Source organism: Arachis ipaensis, chromosome B05 (genome assembly GCF_000816755.2).
Source record: "Arachis ipaensis cultivar K30076 chromosome B05, Araip1.1, whole genome shotgun sequence".
NCBI lineage: Eukaryota > Viridiplantae > Streptophyta > Magnoliopsida > Fabales > Fabaceae > Arachis > Arachis ipaensis.
The window spans coordinates 114,121,940-114,134,340 of NC_029789.2; the positions used below are offsets into that span (position 1 = coordinate 114,121,940).

General features: G+C 36.2%; 1 protein-coding gene and 3 long non-coding RNA genes across 5 annotated transcripts in view; all 4 read left to right on the forward strand.

The window, feature by feature from the left end:
• LOC110272264 overlaps positions 1-2,849 on the forward strand; it is a 9,052-nt gene extending 6,203 nt beyond the window's left edge. The window contains exons 2-3 of the long non-coding RNA XR_002363390.1: positions 2,341-2,692; positions 2,817-2,849. This is a non-coding gene — a long non-coding RNA (uncharacterized LOC110272264). The remainder of the gene's footprint in view (positions 1-2,340; positions 2,693-2,816) is intronic.
• Positions 3,359-5,962, forward strand: LOC110272263. The gene is made up of 4 exons (XR_002363389.1): positions 3,359-4,179; positions 4,253-4,354; positions 4,465-4,576; positions 5,873-5,962. It is a non-coding gene; the product is annotated as an uncharacterized LOC110272263 (long non-coding RNA).
• Positions 6,211-8,830, forward strand: LOC107643845. Of its 2 annotated transcripts, XM_021124281.1 has the most exons (9): positions 6,211-6,494; positions 6,605-6,699; positions 6,828-6,932; positions 7,062-7,146; positions 7,238-7,368; positions 7,436-7,595; positions 7,683-7,806; positions 8,180-8,245; positions 8,322-8,830. In XM_021124281.1, the coding sequence occupies exons 4-9, from the start codon at positions 7,067-7,069 to the stop codon at positions 8,517-8,519; spliced, it is 759 nt and encodes a 252-aa protein (XP_020979940.1). In that variant the 5' UTR covers positions 6,211-6,494; positions 6,605-6,699; positions 6,828-6,932; positions 7,062-7,066; the 3' UTR covers positions 8,520-8,830. The 2 variants fall into 2 exon arrangements, with proteins under 2 accessions (XP_020979940.1, XP_020979941.1); XM_021124282.1 differs by lacking the exons at positions 6,211-6,494; positions 6,605-6,699 and having other exon boundaries at positions 7,238-7,369; positions 7,533-7,595.
• LOC107643846 lies at positions 9,232-11,153 on the forward strand. Its single transcript, XR_001621133.2, has 3 exons — positions 9,232-9,947; positions 10,064-10,935; positions 11,041-11,153. It is a non-coding gene; the product is annotated as an uncharacterized LOC107643846 (long non-coding RNA).

Here is a 12,401-nt window from a genome sequence, read left to right on the forward strand (position 1 = left end):
TTTAACCTTAACAGTGTTCTGGGCTTCATTCGTCTCCTTCTGCCTCTGAACATTCTTCACTTCATTTGTACGTCGATAACGAGCTTCTCCTACTGAAATAACCTTACCTCATAGCCTCATTCTATCCATTTCTGCAATGGCTTTCAAGGCTCTACCCTTTGTTGTATACCGGATGAACGCAAAAATGTATGCCCTTCCATTTTTCAATTTCCGAGATAAATAGATATCATTTATGCGTCCAGTCCAATTGAACAACTGATATAGCTCCTTTTTTGATACATCTTCAGGAAGGTGTTTTACAAAAATAGTAAATGACTCATTTTCCAAACGATGATACTCTTCTCGATTCCAAACCCTAGGATCTCTATTCAAAAACCTAGTGCTACCCCTCCCGGTGTTTTCCACCCCTCTCTCTCCACCTCTCATTCTCTCTCTGACTGCAATGACTATCCTTAAAAAAGGTTTGCTATTTTATTATCATTTGATTATTATTAAATTATAATAATAATTAGAGTAAACACCCAATCTGGTCCTCGTCCATTTTCACGAAGGACAAAGCGATCTCTGTCCAAAAAAAAGGGACACTTCGACCCTCAACCTTTTTATTTTGGGACAATATGATTCCTCTGTTTAAAAAACTATTTAAATAATAATAAAAATTGGTTTTGTGGGGGTTTTATTTATATTTTGTGGGAGGTTTTAAACCTCTACAAAATTATTTCCAATAATATAACCAATTATTATCATCATTACTACATACTACCTTCTTCATCCTCATTATTATTGCTCCTACTTCTATTATTTTTATTGCTTTATCATCATCATTATCTGCTCTACTGTCATCATCACCAATACCAATATTATCAACATTAAAGTTCTCTTTTTTCATTTCTTATTCGATATTTTTTTTTTCTTTTAAAAGGTATTTGTACTACAATTACTTTTTTTTGCGGCATCATTTTCATCGATAGTTTTTCTTCACTTAACCACCATTAGTGAAGGAATTTTTCAAAAACAAACTTGTTAATAGTTTGTGGAGGTTTAAAACCCCCTACAAAATACAAATAAAACCCCCACAAAATCAATTTTTGTTATTATTTAAATAATTTTTTAAACAGAGGGATCATATTGTCCCAAAATAAAAAGGTTGAGGGTCGAAGTGTCCCTTTTTTTTGGACAGGGATCGCTTTGTCCTTCGTGAAAATGGACAAGGACCGGATTGGGTGTTTACTCTTTTTATTTTAGTGGAAGCAAAGGGAGGCAAATCATCTTCACGGAGGAGCATAGCCTGAAGAATGAGACGGCCATTAGGATAACTGAGGTGATTGAGTTCCTTTCATTCTATATTCCTTCCGTTCTTATTATGTTATATTCCTGTTTTCTGCTAGTTTACTTGAATGTGTGCATGATCTTTAGTAATTCTAAGTCCTAGGTTCTAGTTTAATTTTGTTATTTTGAAATTTTTTAATTATTATATTATATATTATATATTATAGGTTTAATTATTTATGTTGGTCTCTATAGTTTTGCGAAATTTTCAGTTAGGTCTTTATATTTTTTTTCCTTTTAATTAGGTTCCTACACCAATTTTTTTCAATTAGGTCATTTTTGGTAATAATTGGCTTAATTTTATAGGGATCCAACTAAAAAAAATAGGTGCCGGTACCCAAATAAAAGAAAAAAAAAGTGCAGAGACCCAATTAAAAAAAATTGGTGTAAGAACTCAATTAAAAGAAAAAAAGTACAGAGACCTAAGTTAAAAATTTTACAAAACTATAGAGACCAATAGAATAATAAAACCTATATTTTATGATACTATATTATAATATATATAATCACAATAGAAATAATTTACTATAATTACTGATATTGTATAGATTTAGATTAGATTAGCTCAATTATATATAATGTACAATATTACAATAATAAATACAGTTATAATAATAATAATTAGGATTTTAATAATTATGTCTATAATTACAAAGGAGTTAATTTACTGCCACTACTGAAATTATATAGATTTAGATATTAGATATAGATTTAGATTTACATTAGATTAGTTATATATACTATATACAATATATACAATATACATGCTATGTATTTAGTGTATTTGTTTATTTGTTTATAGCAATGACGATCACATCTATATCTTAGTGCAATATTGATTTTATATTCATAATTTTTTAAATTAATAGTTAATCACACTGTTTATAATTTCCTCAAGTCTGAATCATGTCATGTGTCCTATATGTTTCGGGCCAATAAAATGGTGTTTTGAAAATATAACTGAGGAGATTGTACTGTTGTTCATAACCTTATGTATTGTGGTCAATGTAGTGACTTTTTGAAAGGTTGCTATTTTGCGTGTACATAAACAACTACCATGTCACTAGCATCTACAACATCAGGCACCTCCCACCACCACTATGGGTTACGTGTTGCTATAAATTCATCACTCATATGAATACTCCAGCATCGCTCCAGTGAGAGTTCAAGTAAAAACTCTTTACAGCTCCACATATATTGGTTACAAATGACAACCACGTACAACAACCTCAAGGATATTGAGGGATCTTCAGACCACTTAATATTGAGGATTAAAGCGAGGGTCATGAAAATATGGTCATTGTCTCCTACTGAGCAAAAATACGTGAATCCAACTTTAGAATTGGTGGTCATGGATCACGTGGTGAACTAACAACTATGAGCTAGCACTTGTTGATTTAACTAACTTTATTGATTAATTTGTTAGGAATATAATTTTTTTTCATGTATAAGTTTGATATCAATTTAATACCAAGCTTTGTTTCCAGGGTGATCGAATTCAGTGCACTATCAGGAATGCTTAGTGTAAGACCCAAGACCTTTGAAAAAGGGCTATCATTAGCTAATTTCAAATTCAGTGTTTCTGTAGCCTTAATTTCGGAAATCATTTTATTAAAAATAATTAAGGCAAGTTTTGATTTATTGGATTTGAGACGAGTTATGATTATTATCCAATTTTATAATTATTGGGTTATTTTCTATATTCAGATTATAATTTTGGTAGTTATGAAATAAGAGGGGTTTTACATGATTTGGATTAGATAAGTAATATTTTAAATATTAATACTACTGTTTTGAGGAAATAAAGGATTTAATTATATTACTCCTAATTATTTGATTTGGATATTTTATTGAAAATAATTTGCAAAATTGGTGAGCAAATAGTATTTTCTATATGCAATTAGTGTTGGATTTAAAATTGGATTTCAAGTACTATATTATTCTCAATTTTATGTGAAATTGCCAAATTACCCCTAATCCTAATTTTACTCAAAAACCGTAACCCTAAAACCCTACCCGGTTACCTGTTGCTCCCTCCCTGTCCCAGCAGCCAAACATACACGGTTCCCCCTTTCCCTTCCATGAAAGAAAGACACAGGAGCAGAAAGAGAGGAAGAGAAAGGAATCTGCGTCAGTGGCACTGGGAAGGCTGTCGCCTGTCCTCATTGCGAGTCACCGTCCCTGAGCTGCAGCACCATGGAGCCAGCTTCGTCGCGCTGCCTCGGCCGTCTGTGCTATCGTCGCCGCCGCTGGTTCACCTGGCGCCGCCGTCGAAGTTGAAGCACGGGGAGAGAGGGTTCGCGAGTGAGAGAGGGGTGATGGCCTGGATCTGCCGCACCTAGTCTCTTCTGCGAAGTCACCGTCGTCATCCAAGCCCGTCACCGCCACTTGCATCGTTGCCGTCTCTGCCCAGCGCCGCCGCAGATGATAGGTCGCCGGGAACCACCACTGAAGCTCGTGTAGTCATCATCCTTGCCAACAGCGAGAGAGGAGCAAGATGAACCCTTCTGTCTCTGTTGTTCTGGTCCGCTGAGAAAGGAAAGACGCTGCCTTTGTACTTCACGCGTCGCCGATGAGCACGGAGAAGAGGAGCTGTGTCCGCGTCACTGCCGTTTGAGGGGTTGTGCGTGGCCGCCGTTGTACCGCCCTGCTTCACCGTGACTGAGCTCTGTCACTCCCTGCTCTTTGGGCTTGTGATGTTGTTGCGGAAATTGCTACAGGAAGAGGAACAGGCTGAGTCACCGTGCTTTGGGCCACCGGGAGTGGTTATGTGGCTTCCGGGATCACCGCCGGAGCTCTGGGCTGAGCTTCTGCCACTTGAGACCCTGCTGCCACTGTGTTCCACCGCCGGTAAGAGTTTTGAGTTCGGTTTCTGCTCTTTCGGAATTCCGGAAAGGTTATTAACGCCATGTGATTGTAACAGTTGCCGTCACCGGGACTTTTGCTCGCGATTGTCACTTGGGGTTACTGATGGAGCCGCTGCTGGGTTGATATGGAACTGCGGCTGCTTCGTTTTGTTAATTCAGTGAGTGTTTATGTTTCAAAAAGTCTCGCGTTAGTATTCGTATGTGTTTGATTAATGAATGAGTTTTGGTAACGTGGGATCGAGTCCTGATTATTATATATTGCGAATAGTGTTGCTATGGTTATTGCGAAAGTGGCTGGGAGCTGAGGTTTTGGTTGTTGATTTCGGACTGAGGCAGAAAGGACTCTGTGAGACGTTTGGGTTATGGAATTGCGTTTTGAGGTAGGGGCGCTTTCCAAAAACTATAGTTTATTATTGGAATTATTACATATGGGTACTGATGTGAGATATTGTGTATTTGGTGATTGTATCTGCCTTATGTACTATTTAATTGACTCGAATGACTATGGATGTTGGTTTGGCTGAATTATTGTGTGGCTTGTGAAATGTAATGTTTGAAGTTGATTCTTTAAAGATTTGAAATGAGTTTAATCCGTTGAGGATTGGTTTGAATTGAGTCAATTATTTTGATGATGTGAAAGATAGAATACTCTTGAAATTCAGCCTGGGTTGCTTTAATTGATTTGGTTTTGATAAATGACTTATCGCTGAACTGATTCTTTAAAGCTTTGGAAATGAGTTAATTCGGTTGATATTGGTGTGATTTTGAAACGGTTTCTTTGAGATATGCCAATGAGGCGACTGTTGGATTTAGTTTAATTTTGAATTGATTTTGGATTTTGGGCGGTTGGAAAAGGATTGTGGAATGGTTTTGTTGGGACCCGAACTGGGTGGCAAAGTCCAAGTTTTAGTGGAGATGCTAGCCCCCATAAATATTCACCAGTGATGGTGATGTATAAATATTCACCAGTGAGGGTGATGGATATGGATCATGATTATGATCAAGTTTATGATGAGTATAACTCGAGTTGGGGATGCACGACAGAGGGACAGTCCAATGGTTAGCTACCAGGACTTGTCGGGTTGGCTCTATAACCGACAGATGATATCATCAGCCGCTAGGGACAGGCATGCATCATATGCATCTATGTGACATTGTTTGGGTGTGCATATTGTACTTAGTTTGCCTATGTGATTAATTGCTAATTGTTCTACTTGCAATAACTGTTTGTTTGTGCTTGCATCCTCCTATCTGTGTTTGCAACTGGAACTCTGTTGGATTGTGGTTATTTGGTTGAGGGTTGGATTGTTTGGGCCTAAGGCCGTGGTTGGATTGTTTGGGCCTAGGGCCGTGGTTGGAAAGAGATGAATTGATGGTTGATTTCGGTTTTGTGTTTCTGGTATGGAATAAAATTATGAAAGGCTATTTTGGTTCTGCATAGATAAACCGTTTTGAAAGGCTTTGAGTTTTTGAGCATTGAATGGTTCCTCTTTCAGAAAAGATTTCCGACCTTACTTTTACTGTAAATCGTTGTTTTTGAAAAGAGGCATAAGACGGTTATTAATCACTGGTGCGATTATCTTCACGTATCCTATTACAGTAATTCCCAAAAACCCTCTACTGAGAACCCTTTCGAGGATGATGTTCTCACCCTCCCTACATTTTTCCCCTTTCAGGATACGGGCGCAGAAGTTATGAAGAGTTTATCTAGTTGTTGTTGAGATGCTCTGTATTGCTTTAGATTATTATTCTTGTACCCTCGCCTTTATCTTGATATAATCTGTAAGAGGGATAGGGATTGTATTGGATTATGTTTGTAATATTACTTATATATATGTACGTATATATATGGATGTACTCTTTATGAGTTTTGTGAGTTGTATGGTATTTATGGATGTATTATATCAGATGAAAGTATTTTTGGATCGGTATTGCGATTTAAAGTTTTAAACAGGCTCATATTTTAGTATTAAATAATATAAAAGTCGTCGTAATGTCCGAACTATCAGAGTCGCGCAGCCGGAAGTGTGAGCTTTGGTAGTTAGGGTGTTACACTTAGAGGAGGCTATTTAAAGATGAGTTATCAGAGGAAAAATTTATATCGTATGTAACTTGTCAACTTCCTAACTTCCTTGAATGACCAGAAATACAAGGCCACTAATCATGCATGTAGGATATATTTCAAGAGGGATACTCAACTTCAGATGGTACATAATCCATTATTTCCGGGGAATGTGTTTCGTTTTGTTCCTAATGATCTAATACTGAACCACACAAATGCTCAGTCGCATCTTATAGGTATGACGAAAATCAATCCCAATCTTCCAATTAGCTTAATCAAAGCTGAAACATATATTCATTAATGTCTATTTATTAGTGATTAATTGTTATATATTATTTTGTTTCAGATGTTATTGGTCTATTTACTGGCAAGGGTGACATAATTCAATTTACTAAGAATGGCAAGAAGTGCAACTACATTGTTCTCGAGCTTGATGACATGAAGTTAGTGTTATATATTTTCTTAGTAAAGTTGTTACTCACTTCATTACCCACTCTCCAAGTGTATCTCATGTGGGATTTGTTTTGTTCATGTGTGCTTTACGTATCTTCCCTTCATACTTTTAAAACAAGGGAAAAGGCAAGATTAGGTGCACATTTTGGGAGGATTTTGCAACTAAGTTGGTCAATCACATGGAAGAGCAGCCAACATCACTAAGTTCAACCTCTTTAAAGGTTTGCAATTCAATTGCTCTTATTAGGGTGGGACATTTGCACTTCATGTAATTGCTTTGAAAATTAGACAATAAGCATGTTCTGATTCTGTCATTGTGTAGTTATTTCTATATATCTTAATTGGCACAGATGCAATGGGCATATCAAATACCAATCATAATTCAATTCTCTACATCAATGTGGACTTCCAAGAGGTTAAGGATTTTCGCAAGAGGTAATACATCTAACCGTGTCGTTTGAATCAATTTGAGACTCATACACTAGAACAGATTAATGAAATTCATGTACAATGTCAAAAATTTAAGCGTCATCATGGCTGCGGTTCCACATGCAAACCAACTATCCCAAATTGCTACAGAGCCAGCGTACTCTATGGAGGATGATCTCATCAACAACTCCATTTACAAACCCATTTCTGAACTCAAGGCATCCATTGATAAACTACTATGGTATTTATTTTGCAAATCCAACTATGCGATGAGTTTGATTGTTGTTTATTCTTAAGAATGGGAGCTTTGTGACAATTGGAACTGTAATTGCAATTGACCCCAAGAACGGTTGGTGGTACAAAAGTTGTAAGCATTACTTTCATTCACTAAGGGAGGCTAAGGATTCCTACTATTGTGCCAAGTGTGCCACCTATCCAACCACTCACACACCTAGGTATACAAGTCAACCCTTTGTTCAAGCTCTTATTCAACAACTTTATGCAATATCCATGTATCTTTTGTAACACCTTATCCTTTATAGGTATAGCATTAATATGAAGGTTGCTGATGATATTGATACGGCTGCATTCCTTCTTTATGACAAGGAAGCGACCAAATTTCTTGGAATCTCTGCCTCTGACCTGAGGCTTGCACATCTAACCAGGGTAATGTTTAAAACATGCATACAGAGTTATGTATATATAAACACATGCTATTCCTTTTATATTTTTTACAAATATTGTTATACAATTCTTTAATTAACCTATAAACCAAAATCAAGGTGGAGTAAATGAGGAATACCCGACAGAGCTCAATTCCTTTAAGGGTAAGAAATTCCTTTTCAAGGTTTCTGTCAAGATGGAAGATCTAAATTCTTTCTAGCCTTGCAAGGTCATTGTGATGAAGCTGATGGATGAGATATCTCTTATAACAAAATTTTTAGGAAAGCATGATATATACCAGGTTACTTATTTGATGACTTCTCTGATTATGCTAAACCTTTGTGATATTCCTATTTATACGTCTGACTTGGTGCAGCCAAACCTTGCAATGGAACACTCAGAACTGTTGAGCTTGCAAACTGCTTCCACCGACACGTCAAAGGTAACTATCAAATGGTGAAAATCGTTAATTTGAGCATTAAGGGGTGATATTTAGTTAAAAAATAGTTAAAATGCAGGGCACGAGTTCTCCTTCTGTTGAGACTTTGGTGGACAACTCTAACGATGCTTTCTCGACCCCCAAGAGAAACATTATTAGTGGTGGATGGTCTAAGCAACTCATTGATCTTTATCCAGACTCTGCTAATGGATCATCATTGAAGTGTAGAAATCTCGAAGATGGCATTCTCAGAGTTGATAAAGTCTACCAAGATTAGTCTGGATAGATTCTCAAGCAAAATATATGGTGGACTACTGATCAAGCTCAAGTATCATAGTATATTTCCCAGTATCAATGTTGCGTATAATTATGGTTTTGTGTTGTGTCCTTTAATGAAATGATGTCGTTGCTTTTTTTTCCCTTTAGCTATGTCATCCAATAACGCATGGTCTAATGCAATCAAACCATGCGAGTAATTGTGTGCATGTAATGCTAATTATGTATGTGGAGCAAAAGCAATATGTATGATATGTGCTTGCTTCTTATGTTTGGTTCCTTTAATCCAATCGTAATGTGTTTGTTTAATAATTGCATCCTACTCTCTAAATCTAAATTAGTATATAACCTAATACTTATAATAAATAATTTGGATAATGATTCAATGCATGGAAGATGTGCCCATGTATTTTTTTATCATTTTCATATCCATTAAAAAAGATGTCACTTTTTTTTATCATTTTATAATATACATTCCTTATGCGGTTGTCTTTAGAATTGTATAGTTTATTTAAAGGAAAAGTATAGGTAAACAATGAAAATATTAAACAATGTAAATAATAGATATATCGGATGTTCATTTTACTAGTGTACGGATGGTTATTTTAATATTAAAATTTAGAGGGTTAATTTGGAGGTGTAGTATGTTTTTATTTGATTTGTAGTTGTTCATATTGTTCAACAAAGTCATTGTCCCTCTAGCATTCCCCTTATTTAAATTACCAATTAGTATAACAGTGACTAAAGCATGTATATGAAACAAATTTTCTGCATGTCAATAAATGAACTAGCACTCTAGACAGGAGGCCCAAGTATAGGATATGAGCTCTTATATACCCTTATGTACATTTTTTTCATTTCCAAATTTTTAATTTCTAATTCAATATAGAAGCTAAAATTTATTGTTCACTAAAATTACACAAATTTACTTTTCTGGCAACTGGCATCAGGGAATGATGTGTGGCACATCCTTTATTGATATATTTATTTGATTTATTTGATCTATTTGAAATTATTACTTCCCTATATCCCTATTGAATTCCTATTCAATATTTTTTACCGTACTCCATCAGAGCACAACTGTCCTTTGTGCATGATCTCTCCTTTCTATAAACGGTGCTTTATCTACATTTGTTCACACTATTCCAAGATAAAATATGTAAAGTGGCTTCATGTACCTGTCTTCTTCTTTGGAAAGCTAATATATATTTATAACTATCCTATTCAAACACCATACCTACATTTTTTAAGCCTGGCCAGACATTGCTGGTTACTTTGTCAGAGCCAGTGGAATAGTCATAAGCTAACTATCACAACAGTTCCATACATATTTCTACCTCTACTATTACCAACCATGGAAGAGAGTAGGCTCATTCCTGCGAACTTTGACGAGGATCGTATATTTTATCTTCATGTGGATCCCGAAGCTGTAAGTCTTATTTATTCACCCCTGAATCATAAATAGCTTCCAAAAGATTCATATATATTTTCTCTTTGTTTTTTGAAAAACAAAAAACTTATGATTATGTTAATCTCTAATTTCAGGTTACACATGAGTTACCCTCCCTATTTTATAGGAAGTATAGGGAACTTCTTCGAGATAGGATTATTGTAATAGACATGAATGACAATCAAATTGAGCTATCATTGAGCAGAAGGTTTCTACTGGCTACATACTCCATGGATTTCATAATTTGGTCACATGTTACGGGCTCGGCCATGGTAGCTGGATGAAGTTACTGTACGTTGGGGAGGACATATTCGTTGTTATAAAGGTCAAAGACAGCTTCATGATGCGAAAAGAATTCTCATATCCAACTTCTAATCTTTTGCACAAAAATAAGCCACCAACCAATCACCTTTCTGCCCAACAAATGCCACCAGTTTCGACTCCTTCAGATTTGGTTCATTCCAACTATGCAGATATGCCATTTCTAGAAGTTAATTTGCAAAATAGCTTTGTACAAAAAACTCTTCATAATCCCATTACCACAATACCTTCCCTTGCCTCCACTGGGAACACCTTCGAGATGAAAACTGTCTACAAGCAAGATCTTCAGCTCACAGGCTTCCAGGGATAGGATGGTTTCCTCAGTGCTACTCCGCTGTCTAAAACTTTTCTTCAGAAAGACCTGAACCACTCCGCTGCCAGCACGTTACATACCATGCCTAACAAATACAACCAATTTGGCCAGGATCCAACCCAAGTTTCCCAACAGGTATCCCCATACTGCAATGGTACTGCTAATCATGTTTGTTCCATTACTAAACTACAAACTCACCCTACCGGAAAGGTCGAACTGAACCAATACGCTACACCATTAACCACTGGTGGCCCCAACTCAAACATTCAAGGACCTCATGTTTATCGTTACCTTAAGCTTCTCACTTCCAACTAGGTTGACAACAGTTCCGTGGTAATCATCCTAAACTTTTTTACTTTCATGCATTACTAAACCTTATCCAAAAATTCCTAACAAGTTGTTTAAATTTTTCGATTTTCTGTCGTCCTCAATTGCAAGATCATTCCCCTTAGATTTGCTGAGAGTGCATTTCCTAGCAGACACAACCATGTCAAGGTGATTCTGGACAATGGCTCTTGCTACCGCATTGGATTGAGATGGAGCAAAAAAAAGAAAGTTGGGTTATATTGATGCACCACTATTTCATGGTACATTTTGTGCTTAATTTAGGTAGATTTTATTCACTTTTTCCACATTTATCCAATGAAATAGCATGGTTTCATGATTTCTTCCTAAATTGTGCTTAAGTGTAAAAACATACTTTTTAGGCCCTTAATTGGTTGATTTTGATTCCACTAGATACCTTGATGTGTTTGCTAGTGATTTCAGGATTGAAAAGGTTAGGAATGGATCAAAGGAATGAAGAGAAAAGCATTCAAAGTAGAGAAATCATGGAAAATCAAGGATTTGGAATGCATTCAACGATGCGCACACGTGGAATTGAGGTCGCATGGCGACACGTACGTGTACATGGTGCGTACGCGTGGAAGAAAAATTGCCAAGCGACGCGTACAAAATAGCCTATTCATTCTATCACTCCAAGTTCTCATTGTCCCCAGTATCTTCAGAATCACAAAGTTTGAGAGAGTCATGGACATTAAAAATACCTCATAAGGTGAAGATTTTTTTTGTGAAAGTGTCTCAATAAAAAACTCTCGGTGATAAAATTGTACATAACAGATTTTGTAACACTTTACCCATTTGTCCGAGATGCTTGACTAGTAAAGAATCCATCCAGCATTGTCTTTTCTAATGCCCATTCTGTACTGCGATTTGGAGCTTAAGTTCGATTAAGAGAGGCCATTGGCAGTATAATGTAGTTACCTTCAAGGAGTGGTGGCAAAACATGATTTCAAACTCATCCTTGGGTACAGACGGTCGCCAGTTTCGAGCTCTCTTTGCCGTTTTCTATGGAATTGCTAGAAAGCGCAGAATCAGTACGCCTTTGAGAAGGAAGTGATACCGGCTGCAGATATGGTCCACCAATCGAACAAACTTGCTGCTAAACTCCTCGAAGCGGGTCTCACATGGGTCCTTGTTTGCTTTCCTTACTAGCAACTTTACTCTTTCTTTCTTTGGTTTAATTGTTTCTTTAGCTACTTTACCCTTTCGTTTGTTTTATTTGGTTTTGTCACTATTGTAAGTGACACGTTGGGAGACCCCCTATTTCTTTTCTCATCTATTTGAAAACAATTGTTATTTTTCAGTGAGTAATAAATAGCCTTTGCCTTTAGAAAAATAATTAAAGATGTCGCAACTATTATTCAACTGATGTCAAAATTGCAGAATGATTTTTTTTTAAATATGTAATGATATTAAGTTTATAAAATAATTTTTTAATAAACTTTTTTTTCAATTAT